Genomic DNA, 18,177 nt, shown 5'->3' with positions numbered 1-18,177 from the left:
TGTTGGGGGGTGTCTACTTTTGAGTGACCGTGCTGGGCTGTCTACTTATATTGTGTTATCGTGCCACCCATCAACGGTGACTCTATCAAAAAAAAAATCATTGAAAGACAGCCAGACAAGCCATTTGGCACTTATCTATGGTTGATGTCCACGTAGCGCGTTTTTGATTTTCAATTTTTTTCTGTAAGTTGGACAGACAGTCCAATTAAATCACTCCAAAATCGCACAGACACGTAGAAGATGGGGTCCGTCATTCTGGGGGTAAAACAAGGGATTTGTTGTTCTGTTGGTTTATGTAGAATGAGTCTCAACAGGTGGTTTGTGTTGAGGTTATTAGTCCCACATTATCTGGGTTATCTAAGTTCCTGCGGTTTATAATCCTTTAGGGTCATTCCATTCATCGCCAATTAGTTTTAAGTTGGATGCCCATATTCAAACAATCTCTTAAGAATTTTTCGTCTTTTGCAGTTTAGATGTTCTTTTCGAAATATTTTTCATCTGAGTCTGACTAGTGATCTGAATCTGACTTGGCATTTGACTTGGTGTGAGTCAAACATCGAACCGTTTTTTCGTTATTTTTCTGATAAATAATACGAAATCTCACTCGGAACTATTTGATTCAGGTACGTACCTGACTTGCTGGGCTCACCATTCACATCCAAGTAAGTCAAAAGGGTTTTATAATTGTAATAATTTTTAAGTCAAAAGTAATGATTCAAATTCTGATGTAATTAGTCAGGTCTAGATAAGTCAAAAAAAGAAAACACGCAGAAGCAATCTACTGGTAGATGACTTCTCGAACGCTGTTAGATTATTGCAATCGTGCTCGTCTTAAAGGTCACACTATTTAATATTTGCAGCGGTTAAACGAGAACAATATCAGTACTACAAGATTGTTATAGTGTTCCAATGGAGTTACAACTCAACTTTGTTATGATTTGTCTTTATAAAATCCAAAATCAAGATTAAGATGGTATAATTAGTTAGTAGTACAATTATTGAAAGCAAGTAATCATGTTCTAATCGGTTCTCATTTAGAATTGAATTGCATTAGTCAGATGATAATGACTTAAAAGATCATGTTCTAATCGGTTCTCATTTAGAATTGAATTGCATTAGTCAGATGATAATGACTTGAAAGATTAGATAGGTACTTAGGTTTCAACCCGGTTGCAAGAATATGTGTAATCATTGACTGCGTGATTTTGTTTTCCGCCATTGATTTTTTTGTATTTATAAACAATAATAAAATAATTGATTTTTTTTTTTTTTTATAAATCTCATAAAGTTCATTCGTGATAAAGTAGAGGTTAGATGGACTTCAAGAACATCAATATCAAAGATCGAAATTCAACTATAAGAAAATCACAAAGAGTAATCCGTGGAGAGAACTAATGAACTACCAACAAGAGTACCAAGCAATCTGAACATTGAAAGAATGGTTTTTGGATTATAATGCAACCATTTTGATAAAAAATAATTCTTCTTGAAAAAAGAGATTTACTCATAAAAATAAGAGAGTAATATGTCCAAAGTCTTAAATCTTGTCGCCACACTTGAACTTGTATCCAAAATCCCCATTAAGATCACAAAGAAACGTCATCAGAGCACACAGAGAATCTCCATAAAGGAGAAGATATAAATAAAAAATGGCAAAAAAAACCCACAAGAACACCATACAATCTCCCAAAAATAATGGAGATTGAAGCAAAAACTAAAAGAAATCTAACCTAAACTATTAGTTATTTAAGAAAACAAGAAAAAGTAAAGAAACCCGCTCCGAACTAATCCGAAATGGACTATATCTGAGCAGTAAGCTTTAATGATGGTGGGAGGTTTTTTGAGTTTTTAGAATGAGCTAGAGGGGAGAGAGAAGAGAATGTCAAATCATTTGATGATGACATCAACCACCTGAGTTCCTTCATATTTGGTGAGCACCAAATTCTTTACCTATCAAATGGAAAAAGAAAATACCTACCAAGAAAAAAACATAAAGAGAAATTGAACGTCAACTGACTCTGCATCTGTCAAATTGGACGGCTTTCTTTGGAGTGGTTTGGTATAGAGCTATAGATTTAACCATTAGGGCATATGGTAATAAGCTTCTGTTTTGGAGGTCTCTTTCCTTTTTACCCATGTTGCATCCTTGCTTGGATCATTTAGCCATATTCAGCATATGCCAAACATATTTCCTTCTCTGCGGTGGGGTAAAAAAAAGGAGAGAGTCCAATTGATTTTTTTTTCCACTCCACATTGTGGTGCTGATGCTCTTTACAGGGTTTGGTATGCATTAATGGGATGAGGAGACAATTTGTCATTTAGACTATAGGGTGGAGAACTCTCTTTTTTGGAGGTTTTTTAAGATATTTTTGCCCACTTGTTGATTCAATTTGGAATCATGTAAAGATCTAGACTTATCTTTTGCAGGACACTTAGTTCAAATGGGACTCTGTCTAGGAGGCCAGTACAACACGTGTTTAACCACATACTTCTGAGCAAGAAGGCAATGAGCATGGTACCCCAGTGGATCCAACCCTAGTTAGTAAGTTCGCGAATGATTCACGAATCATTCGCGAATTTTTCCGTATCACGAATTTTACCGTCTTATTCGCGTACGTTTGCAACTCCGAATCCAAGTCGCGTGTTATGTGGCATTCCCGGATTATTCGTGAATCGTTCATGAATTTTACGTATCCCGAATGATACGTCCGTTTAATTCTCCATAAATTCTTTAGATTTTACTTTTCAAAGACCCCACTTTTTGGGCTTTACTGCCTCCCGAGCATACACGACCGAATATTAGACGTGTTGTAATTTTTATGAAACAAAAACGACTGAAGAGATTTGAAGGTGAAGGTGAGAGAGATCTCAAACTCACTAACCAAGCATCTAAACCACCATACGACGTCCTCTTGGATAACTAATGTTGTATATATTATTAATATCATCATATTAAGTTTATTTTTTCTTTAAATAACTCACACATATGCATAAAAATTGGTCTATGACCTTATAAATACAAATTATTTGTTATATATAGATACCGAATTTTCAGAGCCGAACTCACATTTATAAATCGAATTATACATGTACGTATGTCGTTCCGAATTACTGACGAATCACGTCCCGTTGACCGAATTTTGGACCGAATCTGGATTTTACAAAACCGTATAATACTCGTACGTTTACCGTTCCGTACGTTTGACGAATCCCAAATTGCTAACCAGGGATCCAACTCAAAAACAAAAACGATTGGGAATTTCATGGTTCAAATCATCTTCCCATGCATAAAATTATATATGCATAGAACTATAGATGTAAGTTTAACCCAATTTCACGAAAGTCTACATACTTTCAATTAATCATAACCAACAGAATTCATAACTTGCAAGAGACCGATTAACATTGTGAAGAACACATTCGTTCGAGGTGAAACTAATATTGCTCATACGCAATTGTTGTAAATCTTTGGGCTACTTTCTAAGTTCTTTAAACGAGACAAAGCTGTTCATGTGTGAGGAATAATCTCGAAGTATGAAAGTAACTACCAAGACAATATGGAACTATTCTCAACATGTAGTACACCATTTTGATCAACAAGCAATTTGATGCTTCCTAAAACACAGCTTTCTCTTGGACAGTATTAAAGAAAAAAAACAGTTGAAAGACATTTGATAATAAAGCACCGCAATATGATTGTGCATGGAATTTCTAAAGGATCCAAACAGAAAATAATAAAGCAAAAGAAGACATTTCAAGAAAGTAAATCATCTATGAAACTAAACTCATAGAATTGCTAAAGGATCGAATTTTTCTTTTTTGCTCAATGCTAAAGGATCGAAGCATAGCAGTTTAGGAACTTCCGAGCACCCTGGCCCATACCATGTTTCTCCAAAATCTTTCAACGAAAGATAGCTGTTTGCATGAGGAATTACATCCATATATCATCCACAAGTTTGCTTATTGTTCGAGTTTTAGAGTCATAACAATAAAGATCATAACAATAAAGACTAATCTCGCGAAACAATATTACCTGATTGGTTTTTGTAATGGCAAATACCTCGTTGCACTCTATTTTAGTATGATCACACTCTATACTAAAATCCTTGACCCAGTTCCATGATTCCTGGCTATAGTAGTCGCGCTTCTGATCACACTCTTTCATAGTTTTGCTGGTGTTGAGATTATTTCTCTTATATGCCCATATGTCTAATCGAGTTTCGCTACTCTGAACAACCCAACACAAATTCCCTCCAAACGACGTGAGTTTGTCAGCTGCAAGTTTAACAACATCAGACGGTGGCAGCGGGAGCGGCCGTAACTTTTCATCTTGCAAATCAAATGCGGCAATGTAAGTTTCACCACAGTACACTACTGCACTCAACCAATGAAGAACACCATTAGCAAAGATGCCAGGGGATTGGAAATTGTAAAACCTTTATGGTTCCACGTCTCTCCACTCGTTGCTACCAATAGTATATACTTGGACGTGTTGCTGTTACGGTCAAGTTAATTAGTTTAGTTATCTGTTTAGTCTACGTTCACATTTCTTTCAAGTTAGTATTACTTAAAATGTGTCAGTAAGTATTTGTTAGCAATCCCTAGTCTTTACGATTAAATATATGCATGTGTACGAGAGTCCAGTTGAGTTAGTTTAGGAAACTGATTTCCATTATGCATGTTAGTAGGATCGTGGGTTTATGTTGTCCTTATCCTTAGGTGGTTAAGGTTTGCAAGTCGTGTATAAGTAAAGAAACAATGAATGGAAAAACTATCGAATGAAATTATGGTTTAGGCACTCTGTGTTGTTTTAGGGATTTAGGCTGCAAGCCTGTATTCTTGGAGGTTAAGGCTCCTCAATAGGCCTCGGACGCCAGGGTTCGTCAGTAAACCCTTCTATCTCTTTTTTCTTCATTATCTATCATATCTTCACACCATTATCCATCTCCATTACCTTGTCAATTAGTGTGTTCGTAACAGTTGCTTCCCCGTATTGCGTTTGAGGTGGTAAAATCTAACAACCTTGTATTCGTCAGTTGAGAGACAATAACCGAACCCACATGAAACGTTAAAAGCCACACAGTTATACCAGGTGCTACTCAATGCATCTTTAAGAAGAATAAATTCTCTTGTTAAGGGATTGCAAACTGCGACAGGCTCACTGAAGTCTTCATAAGAAACATCAGTAAATTTCTAACAACAAACCAGTCCATTGCATGATCCAACCAGCGTATCACTTTGGGAAGATCCTAAAGCAAACCTGCCTTGTTCCATATCCATGAGTGTCTCATGAGAGTCATATTCTTCTCCAAAGTAGAGCTTGAATTTCTTGGTTTCTTTGTCATAGTACCGGAAAAGGAAACCCCGTTACGAGGTCTGTATGTACACCTTTCATCATCCACCACGTGTACAGGAAGAGACACGTGGAAGGTGACAGAAATTGTCATGGCATAGATTAAACTGAATCGAATAGATTGATTTTATTAATAGAATAGATACGATTACATGAGACTATTCTTATATACAAGAACTGAAGATACAAAACAGGAAAGGTCCCTAACTTGGTCAGAAAGAAATATACAAGAATATACACAGAAGATATACAGTAACAACCTATCTATATCTGGAAAGAAAGATATCAAGATATCTTGGATATCTTGTAACACCCCCCCGCAAACTCAACATGGGATAGAACACATGTTGAGTTTGGAGAGCAAAAGCTTGAGACGCACAGAGGACAATGCCTTAGTGAAAAGGTCAGCAGGTTGCAACTCAGAAGAAACAAAGGATAAGGTTATAGTCCGTTTCTTGTACTGATGACGAACGAAGTGGCAGTCAATCTCAATGTGTTTAGTACGTTCATGAAAGACATCATTATGAGCGATGTGAATAGCAGCCTTATTGTCGCAATATAGTGGAGTGGGTGCTGTCAGATGAACTCCCATATCCCCTAGAAGCCAGCGTAGCCAAACTATTTCTGAAGTTGAATGTGCAAGAGCTCTATACTCTGCCTCAGCGCTAGAGCGTGAAACTACATTTTGTTTCTTACTGCGCCAGGATATCAAAGAATTACCCAGAAATAAACAATACCCTGTAGTTGAACGTCGATATGTGATGTCTCCTGCCCAATCTGAATCTGAATATGCACGAAGACAGAGATCAAAAGTGGATGAGAATTTAACACCTTGATACAATGTACCTTTGATATAGCGTAGGATCCTGAGAATAGCTGCATAATGAGTTGATCGTGGAGCTACCATGAACTGGCTAACGATATGCACTGCATGACTGATGTCTGGTCGTGTAATGGTTAAGTAATTAAGGCTTCCCACAAGCTGTCTGTACAAAGTAGGATTAGGAAGGAGTTTCCCATCAAAAGGACTAAGCTTACTATTGGATTCAAGAGGTGTAGCTGCAGTTTTATTATCCGTTAAGCCAGCACGCTGAAGAATATCTGAGGCATATTTCACTTGAGAAATAAAGCACTCATCAGATGAGCGATCAACCTCTAAGCCAAGAAAGTAACATAAAGGACCCAGATCCTTCATTTCAAAACAGGAGCTAAGATGAGTCTTAAGAGCAGTAATACCTTTCATGTCATCACCTGTAATAACCATATCATCTACGTATAAGAGAAGAATGACCATACCCGGTGCAGTGGAACGAGTAAACATGGATGAATCATATGCACTTTGAGTGAATCCAAATTGTAGAACAACATTGGAAAATTTCTCAAACCAAGCACGAGGCGCTTGTTTGAGTCCATACAGCGGTTTACGAAGCTTACACACTTGGTTAGAAGGATGGGTCATTCCAGGTGGAGGTCGCATATACACCTCCTCTTGGAGATCTCCATGAAGAAAGGCGTTTTTCACATCCATCTGATGTAAATTCCATTTACGAGCAACTGCAACTGCAAGCAGAGTACGAACAGTAGTCGTACGAGCAACAGGTGCAAAAGTTTCTTCATAGTCGATACCATATTCCTGAGTGTATCCTTGTGCAACTAAACGAGACTTGTATACCCATTTGCTTATATACCCATTTGCTTCCAATGACAGACTTTCCTGGGGGAAGCACAACCATATCCCAAGTGTGTGCTTCCTTGTGTGCAACTAATTCTTCGTCCATAGATTTTTGCCAAACTGGAACTATAGATGCTTCCCTGTAAGATGTTGGTGCATGCACAGATAAGATGGAAGATAGAGAACAGTGATAGTCTGCAAACCTTACTGGTGGTCGACGATTGTGTGTGGGTAAAGTATCATTAGCAGGATCCCCTTCTTGAGAAGCAGTGTCAGGATGAGCCATAGAATGATCTGGTGTAGCCTCTAGATTTTCAAGAAGCATGATATCTGTGGTGGGATTGGGAATGACAGTGGACTGAGGATTGGGAATGACAGTGGACTGAGAGATAGTTGAGGACACATCCTCAAAGGGATCGAGGTAAGAGAGCTGCTCGAAGCTGGAGGATTTACTAATTGGAAGAGAAAAAAAGGGTATACTTTCCCAGAAGGTAACATGTCTAGAAACACGTAGCCTTTTACTCTCTGGATCATAACAACGGTAACCTTTCTGTTCTATGCCATAACCTAGGAATACACATATAGCATTCTTCTTACTTAATTTGGTTCTTTCTCTCTTAGGAAGGAGGACAAAACACGTTGATCCAAACACACGAAGCTCAGAATAGTCTGGTTTCTTGTTGTATAAACGTTCATATGGAGACATTCCTTCTGTAATTATGGATGGAATACGATTGATTGTGTAGACTGCAGTCAATACTGACTCACCCCAGAAATTAGATGGAACTGATGCTGACAGAAGTTGTGTTCTAGCTGTTTCTACGATATGGCGGTGTTTTCTCTCAGCTATGCCGTTTCGCTGTGGAGTTTCAGTGCATGATAACTGAAGAAGGGTACCTTCTGTTGCGAGAAATTCTTTGAAAGGAGTTGAGATAAACTCTCCCCCTTGATCATCTCTGAAGGTCTTGATGGTTTTTCCGAATTGAGTTTTGATCATTCTAGAGAAGGTTGTGTATAATTTTAAGAAATCTGATCTAGAACTGAAAAGATATATCCATGTGAAACGAGAAAAATCATCAATGAAGATAACATAATATAGTGCTCCTCCCTTAGAGGTAACAGGAGATTTTCCCCAGACATCTGAGTGAATGAGATCAAAAGGTTCCACAGAATGAGTGATATTGTTATTGAAAGGTAGAGCAGATTGTTTTCCGAGCTTACATGAGATGCAATAAGGTTCTTTATCAACCTGAGTTGTTCCCAATAATCCATTATTGATCATATAAGTGAGACGAGAGAAAGACACATGGCCTAACTTAGAATGCCATAACATAAAAGGAGACACAGATGGAGATGCAGTTGAAGAGAGGGAATTGGCAGTTGTAGTGGCGGCAAGCTCACTCTTTGACAGTTGAGGAGAGATCAGTGTTTCATGTAGGTACAATCTTCCTACTCTACGGCCTATCCCAACAAGCTTCTCTGTCTTGAGATCCTGTATCACACAACCAGAAGAGAAGAAATATATGTTAAGTCCTTGATTGCATAATTGTCCAATTGATATAAGGTTCATTCTTATCTTTGGGACAAGTAACACATCAGATACATGTATCTTATCAGAGATTTTAATCTGACCAATATGACTAGCATTTAGTTGAGATCCATCTGCACTTTGAATTGTTGGTGTAATAATAGGACTCTTGTGCTCAAATATGCTAGAATTGAATGTCATATGGTTAGAGGCACCTGAGTCAAGGAACCATCCATTTGAGAAGCTACCTGTGGAAGCAGATGATGCAGATGCTGCTGTAGCATTATTGTTACCCATTGAGAGTGCTTGCTTGAGCATTTCTTGTATGTCAGCTAGATTGTTTGGTGTGGATGCAGCTGCGTAACTGGATGGTGCAGGTGCTGTGTAACTGGATTGTGCAGGTGTTACATAAATGGATGGTGCAGATGTGTATCCAGTTCCATTAAACTTTCTTCGTTCTCTCATATTTCTGGAAGTAGGGGATGTACAGTTTCCTACTGTATGCCCTGGTTCCTTGCAGTAGTTGCACTGGATTGGAAAGCTTGATCCTTGCTGGATTGTTTGTGTGTTTGAGCTTTGTGATCCACTTTGCACTGATGGCACGGTGCAGTTCTTGGCTAGGTGGCCTGGTTTCTTACAGTTGTAGCACTGGATTTGTGAGAAATCACGATGAGTTTTCTGAGAATTGAGATGAGTGTTAAAGTTTGCACGTGAATTGACTGCAAACACTGCTGGTATATCTGGTTTGATTCTTTTCCGAGTTTCTTCAGTGATGAGTTCTGACAATGCGGCTTCGACAAACGGAAGAGATGATCGATGGAGGATTGAGGCTCTCACAGTCTCAAATTCATCTCTTAATGCCATTAAGAGATGAACTAATCGAGACTCTTCTCTGTAATTTTGCCATAACTCCATATCAGATGTCCAGTTCGGTTCCATTAGTGCTAACTGGTTCCATATGATTGACATCTCAGAGTGAAAATATGAGACAGGTTGTTCCATCTGTTGTTTCATAGATCGAATATCATGTTCTAGCTTATAACGTTGAGCAAAGTTTATCTGGTTATACCTTTTTGAGAGAAACTCCCATGCATCTTTGGCAGTCTCAAAGCTTGTAAGTTGCATGCTTATAGATGTTACAACTGTGTTGCTTATCCAGGTTAATATTTTGTGATTATTGATCTCCCAGCTCTCTGCAGTTTCTTCTCCTGCATCTTTTCCTTTGTCAGTGATAACGACTCCGTTTGCAGGCTTCTTAGCTTTGCCGTCAATATATTTCCACATGGCTTTTCCCTTAAGGAAACTTCTCATTAAGAAAGACCAATGATTGTAGTTTGTTCCATCAAACTTCACATTAATGGGTTGATAATCTTCACGTGACATGTTGGGCTATGATGAAGAAGATATGACACTAGGGTTTGAGTTTTATGATTCTGATACTGGTTACTGGTTATCGTTTGTTTGTTGCAGCGGAAACACGGTTTGATTTAGATCTTGATCAGCTCTGATACCATGACAGAAATTGTCATGGCATAGATTAAACTGAATCGAATAGATTGATTGAATTAATAGAATACATACGATTACATGAGACTATTCTTATATACAAGAACTGAAGATACAAAACAGGAAAGATCCCTAACTTGGTCAGAAAGAAATATACAGGAATATACACAGAAGATATACAGTAACAACCTATCTATATCTGGAAAGAAAGATATCAAGATATCTTGGATATCTTGTAACAGAAGGCATGCAAAAACAGATATCAAAACATGATCACAAGCATCTCATCAGAAAATGTCACCGGTCAGCAGATCTGACGGTCAGGGACAGAGGATCACAGAGGTATGATGGCTTAGAGGAACACCAGATAGTACCCCTTGGGTGTTAGTACATTCAATCCCGAGGAAGATACCAGATCAACCGGCTTAGAGAGAGTTTGACTGACACAGATGTGACCAGACTAAGAGACACTTGTCTGACACGAGCAGACATCCATCTACCCGCATTAAATACCAAAGAGATATACACGGGTCAATCAGCTCGTGAAAGAAGTGAGGATAACCCTTCGTATTCAAGCATAAACCGCAGCATATGCCGAAGACCTCTGCGTAATGGCACAAAGCACAAGAAGATAAGATTACAACGGCACCTCAGAAGGAGGACCCATGTTCCAACCCAATAAATACCCCTTTCCACTAAGAGAGAAGAGGTCGACCAATCCAGAGCAAATATAGGAGAATATAGGAGAGAAAAATAGGAAGAGTAAGTGATCGCCCTACTTTCACAGACCTATGTGTACTCTAAAGTCATTTGACTACCTTGTAATCATTCAATACATAGTGAAACACCAGCCCCGTGAATGTAGACCTTAGTGAAACACCAGCCCCTGAATATTTGTATCATGTTTATCGTTAAAGCCGTCATAACATGCCAAATGCCTGAAACAAGTTTAACTGCTGGAACGGTGGTCAATATTCTTTTTTAAGTATTTATAATTTCCACCGGGATTCATTGTATGGCATTTTACAACCCTACCGATACTAGAACGCATCTACATTCCTATCTTACGGGATTCGTCAAATTTTACAAAGCTACCGTGATGTGCCATGTGACTTGCTCGTGCCAAATAATCTAGCACAGTTTACACCTTTGATGGAAATATTCTCATCAACAATTTGACCAAACAGAAACATAATTCTTTCGAAAATACAACAACTTGTTGGCTCCGGATCCTCTGTTACGAAATTCCCCCGTTCCTCTACTCCAACCAATCCCCTATAGCCATGTGTCTCCTATTATAACTACCACATTTCACAAACTTAGAGGAGATATTGTTGACTAATTTAGCGGATTTTCAACTAGAAAAATTCGGTCCGCGAGTTATAATCCCAAAGGTGTCACTATCCATCCACAAAAAACCCATCAAAATAAAAGTAACACAAAAACCCAAAAAAAAACAAAAATAACACAAAAACCCCAAAGAATTTGATGAAACCAATTTTGAAATTTGGGGTTTTCGTATCAAATTTTTAAAATTTGGGGTTTTAGTATCCATTTTGTTTAAGATGGAGTTTTGATGGATTCCAACATTTGGACGGGGTTTTTGTACCACAGGTTTGGTCACCTTGGGTTTTTATGAGTAGTTCCGAGGAAAATTAGGAAAGTATTTGATTTACCTTATACTATCTCTTTTGTCCATCAGTAGCATATACTCCCTAATGTCATCTTCTTCTTTACTGCCCACCGATTAGTTCTGTTTCGTTTTGGAGTTGTGTTTCGTATTTGTTCATGGAGCATCAGCGGGTAATGTTAGAGATTTTCACTTTTGTCATGTGCATATTTACATATTTTAGGAACAAGCAACAATAAGAGGAACACATGAAATATTTAGATCATTCATGTCCTCAAGAGATTTCATGGGAGTTACATTACAGATGAAGAGCTGGAGCTGGTGATAGTACAAGCTATTTTATGCCTGGATCCAACTGGGAATAGCCATTTTAAAACAAACTCTAGTAGTGAAACCAGAAGGAGGAATCTGCTCCTTCCCGAGAGTCTGGGAAAACTTATTATTAAATATAGTTGTTTTTGCATATTATTTTGGCTCTGTAGAACAACTTGATAGGGACTTATGTTAAATTATGAAACGTAGGAAATCTATGAAATGCATTACTAAAATTAGCTACAATATCATTTTGATCCTAAAAGACTAGTTGCAGTGTATGTGCAAAGGTTTCAGGGAAGATAACGTCTACTGCGTGCTTGCATTTACACATTGTTTAGCAAGTTTTCCACTGGGAAAATGTAGATGGTCTTGAACTGTAGACAAACAATTCTCGCAGGCACTGTTGGAGTAAAATAAGTTTGATTAAATACTCTACTGCTTTGTCAGTGGTAACCAAAACTGCACAGTAACATCCAAAGTCTCCCATTTGATTCTCAAATCATTTAGCACAGAAACGAACGCAATAAGTTAATCTCATAGTATCCTTAGATATCTTTGAAATCCTTGTCATGGATGTTAAAATTCAATTAATTTTCCAAACTAGGTTCCAGCATGAAGTAATTGGGAGGACTTGCACGTTGTCGCCGCAGAAGAAAATACAGTTAAGTTGGGAATGTACCTAATTGGCATGCTGATTTATCAACTGTATACACTAGTTGGGAAAATATCTTAATTAGTTGCGTTTCCAAATATCAGAACAGAAACTGCTACGGGGATCATTATCAGAAACTCCTTGGTTTTGAACTTTAGAAAAGCAATGCTTGTATTCTTCCTGTCTTAACCTCTGCAAAAATTTAAATTACAAACTGGCAAGATATGGATTGGGACTGGGTATGTTGATGGGTAAGGACTAAGGATTCCACGAACAGAAGAGATATAAGGTAATCAAATACTTTCCAAATTTTCCTCTTTGAAAATCCGTTAAATTAGTCAACAATATCTCCTCTAAATTTGTGAAATGTGGTAGTTATAATTGGAGACACATGCTATAGGGGATTGGTTGGAATAGAGTAACAGGGGAATTTCGTAACAGACGATCCGGAGCCCAATTTGTTCTGTTTTGGACAATACTAAACAAAAATAAATAAAAATAGATTCTCTGTTTATATTCGTTCCACAATTTCCGAAGAAATAAAGCAAAAGAAAACATTCCAAGAAAAAAAAGTAAAAACCATCGAACAAAACCTGGACGTGTTAACATTGCTTCTTTGTTTCACTACGAATTAAAGATAAGCATCCCTAACTTCTGTCAACATTACAGAACTTTATGTTTGAGGAACTGCAGAACACCCCGGCCCGTACCATGTCTCCCCAAAATCTTTCAACGAAACATAGCTGTTTGCATGATGAATTACTTGAATTCTTGAGCTGCCCATAACACTCCCATCATCCCCAAGTTTGCTAATAGTTCGAGTTTTAAGGTCATAACGATAGATATTCTTTCCACCCGACAATAATACTTGATTGGTTTTTGTAATTGCAAATGGCTCGTGATAACACTGGCACATACTAAATTCCTTGACCCAGTTCCATGAATTTCCGCTATAGTAGTCCCGTTTCTGATCATACTCTTCGGTGCCGCATCTAGGGTTGCTAGTGTTGCTTCTCTTATATGCCCATATGTCTGTACTACAGCTATCTCTCTGAACCCAACATAAATTCCCACCCAAAAAATTGAGGACATCAGAAACAAGCCGACGATCAAGTACCTCAGTAGGTGGTAGTGGGAGCGCTCGGAACTTTTCATCTTCCAAATCGAACACCGCAATGTGCTTACGTTCTTCAAAACCATTATTCAACCAATGAAGAACACCATTAGCAAAGATACCAGAAGCAAAGAATATGTGGTCTATACAAGTTTCTATATCTCTCCACTCATTGCTGCCGATCGTATATACTTGGACGCGTGAAAGCTGCCAGTTGGATTTGAAGGTATAAACAATCCTAACAACCTTGTACTCATTTGTGGATTGACAGTAACCGAACGCATTACTAACTTGTTTAGGTTCACCATCCATCACCCTACTCAAATTCGCTTTAAGAATAATAAATTCTCCAGTTAGGGGATTGCATATTGAGAAAGGTTCAGCCTTATGGATAGTAGAAACGTCTTTCTGCAAATAAACCAATCCATTGCATGATCCAACCAGGATATCATCTTGATAGGATGTAAAAGCAAATCTGCAGTGCTCCATCTCCATGAGTGTTTCACAAGAGTAGTAATAGTTTGTCATCTTATTACTATCAATATGATCATATTCCACTCCGAAGTACAACTTGATTTTATTGGTTTTATTGTTTCTGCAGCCATATTTGTAGTAACGGCATGCGAAATGGTAACCTACCTCCTTATTAGGTCTATTAGTCAGGATAGTTTTCCATGACTTGCACACACGTTTATCCTGTGAAGAAGCTGTCCCTAAAGGTAACCGGAAAAGTATGTTTTCTAAGACATCATTGCCCAGATTTTCCATGAAAACTCTACTAATGAGCGAAACGTTTGATGATATTACCTCGATCTTATTTTTGTTTTCTTGTAGGTTGTGATGATCTTATTTCTGTCGTGCACAACTCTATTATATATATTTAGAGACGTAGAAAGACTACAACTAGAAACCAAGACCTAATTACCAAAGTCGGTGCAAGATGAAATTCTATTCTTCAGGAGGCCCATGAGAGGGTAAGGCCCGAAGTGCCAATATTAGAGGCCTGTGGCACGACATCATATGTTTCTAGTTTCTATCTCTATCACGGGGTTCATCATACGACATTTTACAACCCTACATAATAGAAGGCATCTACATTCTTATCTTACGCTATACACGCGGTATAACATCAATAAGACATCAGAATTAAGTGATTTCCCAATATTCTATTTAGCTTGGTCTGTAGGTTTGTTTCTACACACTCATTTCCATCCTCAAATTTTTTTTTTTGAAAAAGACAAAGGATATATTAAAAATGAAAGAAAGAGTATCAAGATGGCACCCTCCAAAGATACACGAAGATAGGCGATTAGAGAGTTTACATTGGACTACTCTCTAAACAAATTCACCCAATCGAAAACAAAATCATCAAATTTGATTTGCTTAAACGATTCAACATTAACAGTCCAACTAAAAATCAACAACTTGATATCTATAATAAGAGAAGTTAAGGTTTTTCTTCCTTGTTTCTGCGCTATTAAGATGTCGTTCCTTTCTAACCACACCGACCACCATATCGCAAAAGGTAAACAATACCTCAAGAAAATGAGAGGTTTAGTAGAAAACTTCAATTTCCACTTCCAAAGGAATTCCATAATTGTCGTAGTATGAACCCAACCAATACCCAGCTGATGTAAAAATTGTTCCCAAATCTGCCCAACAAAAGAGCAATGAAGAAACAAATGCTCTACAGACTCCTCACTAACATTACAAAACGCGCACACATTCACCACTGTCATACCCCTTCTTGAAAACAAGGAAAGAGTAGGGACAACCCTATTTGCAGCAGCCCATACCAAGAAGCTAATTTTAGGAGGAATTGTCTTATTCTAAATATAATCAGAAGGAAATTTCGGAGGTATAACTTATCCTTGATCATGCATGAGCCAAGCATAGCAAGAACTAACAGAAAAAATACCTTTTGGATTAGAAGTCCACTCCCGTTTGTCGTCGTCTGCAGCATGCTCTCCTTGACTCTCTAAGATTCTTGAAAACTCCACGGCCTCTTGAATTTCCTGATCCTTGAGCCTTCTACAAGGATCAATGTTCCAACACTGCCCATTACCGCTGTTATTGTTCATGTCTTTAACCGAAGCTTCTTTCCTCCTACTAACTTTCCACAATCTTGGAAATATCTCTTTAAGTGTTTTTTCATGACACCAAACATCATTCCAAAAATTCGTTTTGTTACCTCGTCCCACTGAAATTTTTGATCCATTTCTAAGGAGCATAGGCTGATTAAGAATACCACGCCATAACTCCAATCCGTAAGTTCTCTTTGAGTCCTTTGGTAACCAAACCTCTTCAACTCCACCAAATTTCTCATATATAAGTTTCCCCCATAAACTAGTCTTCTCCTCTCCATATCTCCACAACCATTTAGTTAATAAAGCGTCATTTGTTGACTTCAAATTTCTTAAACCCAGACCACCTTCTCTCTTTGGTACACAAACCTTTTTCCAAGACCTCCAATCTAATTTTTTTCTTAGAGATAGTGTCACCCCACAAGAAGTTTCACATGAGTCTTTCTAACTTCTTTGCTACTGACACCGGAATCTAAAAAAGAGAAAGATAATACAACGAAATAGACGTCAACTTACTATTGACGAGTTACTCTTCCGGCTTTTGAGAGATACCTTATCTTTCAAGGCGCACGTCTAACTGTCATTCTCCCAATTATTGTAACCCATACACCAATCAATCTTGTGGAAGCACCGATAGGAATTCCTAGATAAGAAAAATGAAACTCACCGATCACACACCTGGCTAAACCAGCACACTCTTAGAATGATATCTTTCACTATAAACCTTCCAACCCCACCGTTCCATCTTTCACTATAAATCAACACTATTTCTTTGTCTTTCATTTCTCTTCCATTACACCTCAAACCGTCTCTCTGCATCTCAAAGAAATACTCATATCATCTTCTTCATCCGTAAAAGATTACTAGAGAGTCATGGCTTTCAAAAATGCCATGCTTACAGTTACAGTTCTGTTTATGGTAGTAGTAGGAACATGTACGGCTCAATCTGCACCTTCTGCAGCACCAACAACATCAATGACAATGCCGCCGATGATGTCAACTGTTCCTTCTCCACCTATGATGATGTCGCCACCTCCTCCGGCCATGATGATGTCGCCACCTCCTATGATGATGTCTCCACCTCCTCCGGCCATGATGATGTCTCCACCTCCTATGATGATGTCGCCACCTCCTCCGGCCATGATGATGTCTCCACCTCCGATGATGATGTCGCCACCTCCTCCAGCTATGATGATGGCGCCACCTCCTATGATGATGTCGCCATCTTCTCCACCAGCCCAGCCTCCCATGATGATGATGTCACCACCACCATCTTCTCCAATGACACCAGGTCCTGGTCCTAGTACTGGTATGATGATGCCCGGCTCTCCCCCTGCACCTACTCCTATGTCATCATCCGATGCTCCTGGTCCAATGATGATGACTCCTGGTCCATCCGATGCTCCTGGTCCAATGATGATGACTCCTCCCCCTCCTAATTCAGGCGTTGTTTATGGAGCTTCACTGACCATGTTAGCAGTATTCGGAGGAATCTCAGCTCTACAGTTACTTGTTTAAGTTATCGTGTTTATTTGTCAATTCGATGTCGATTCATTTCTCATGAGTCGATTGATTATGCATTCTTTTTTTTTTATTTTATTGCTTCTTTTTCTTTTGTTATGAGATGATTCTTGGACCTTCATTTGTGAAGTGAGATGATTAGTGTATGCAGCACATTTTCAGTTGAGATTGTTATCAATAATTATATGTTCTCTTAATATCCTAATAAGAAATTAGAAAATATTTAAGAATTTATTAAAAAACGCAATCTAAACAGATATTCATGACTGTTATAATACAAACACAATCAAAACAAAGTCTATAACGTGATAATATAATATGTCTTTAATTACTTCAACGGCTACAATAAGATGCGCAATTCAGAACCATTTTTAAACTCTTTTTTCCAGTACTTCTCTAACTACCTTCCTTTTGTGATAACACTGATAATTTAAGAGTAGACTAAGACGATGAGCATTATTGGTCCTGTACAATAGTGATGGCATATTGATGGTGTAAGAATCCATGATATTGACAAGAAGTGAGAAGCAATGAAAAAGTTAAGCAATGCCTAGCTGTTCGTAAGTTGGAAATATTGTTAAATTGGATGAAAGAAGAGAATGGCTAAAATTTCAAGTGGAAGAAGATCACTTTTTGGCTAGTGTATGTAAGTATGTGAAGAAGGGAATACATTACAAAAGCTGTAAGAATTTTTCTATCTGTTTTTGATTGGTGTTGGTGATAAGAGTGGTGGTGGTGGTGGTAGGGCAGATCAAGATAAGATGGGAGGATGTGAAAGTGAAATGCACATGCATAGGTTACC

The 18,177-nt window shown here is 38.2% G+C and overlaps 2 protein-coding genes across 2 annotated transcripts; one reads left to right on the top strand and one right to left on the bottom strand.

Annotated features, from left to right (window-relative positions):
- Nucleotides 1–13,329: 13,329 nt before the first annotated feature.
- On the bottom strand, nt 13,330–14,538 carry LOC113275029 (F-box/kelch-repeat protein At3g06240-like). The gene has a single exon (XM_026524456.1). The coding sequence runs from the start codon at nt 14,536–14,538 to the stop codon at nt 13,330–13,332; it is 1,209 nt and encodes a 402-aa protein (XP_026380241.1).
- Nucleotides 14,539–16,727: 2,189 nt separating this feature from the next.
- Nucleotides 16,728–17,372, top strand: LOC113275018 (extensin-1-like). The gene has a single exon (XM_026524447.1). The coding sequence runs from the start codon at nt 16,728–16,730 to the stop codon at nt 17,370–17,372; it is 645 nt and encodes a 214-aa protein (XP_026380232.1).
- Nucleotides 17,373–18,177: the final 805 nt, after the last annotated feature.

This window comes from Papaver somniferum, chromosome 1, assembly GCF_003573695.1.
Source record: "Papaver somniferum cultivar HN1 chromosome 1, ASM357369v1, whole genome shotgun sequence".
Lineage (NCBI taxonomy): Eukaryota > Viridiplantae > Streptophyta > Magnoliopsida > Ranunculales > Papaveraceae > Papaver > Papaver somniferum.
The sequence above is the reverse complement of the archived record's forward strand: the minus strand, read 5'-3'. Positions and strand labels throughout refer to the sequence as shown.

Bases quoted from the DNA above. Each gene is read 5' to 3' on its own strand.
- LOC113275029 (XM_026524456.1), bottom strand. From the start codon at position 14,538: ATGGAAAATCTGGGCAATGATGTCTTAGAAAACATACTTTTCCGGTTA.
- LOC113275018 (XM_026524447.1), top strand. From the start codon at position 16,728: ATGGCTTTCAAAAATGCCATGCTTACAGTTACAGTTCTGTTTATGGTA.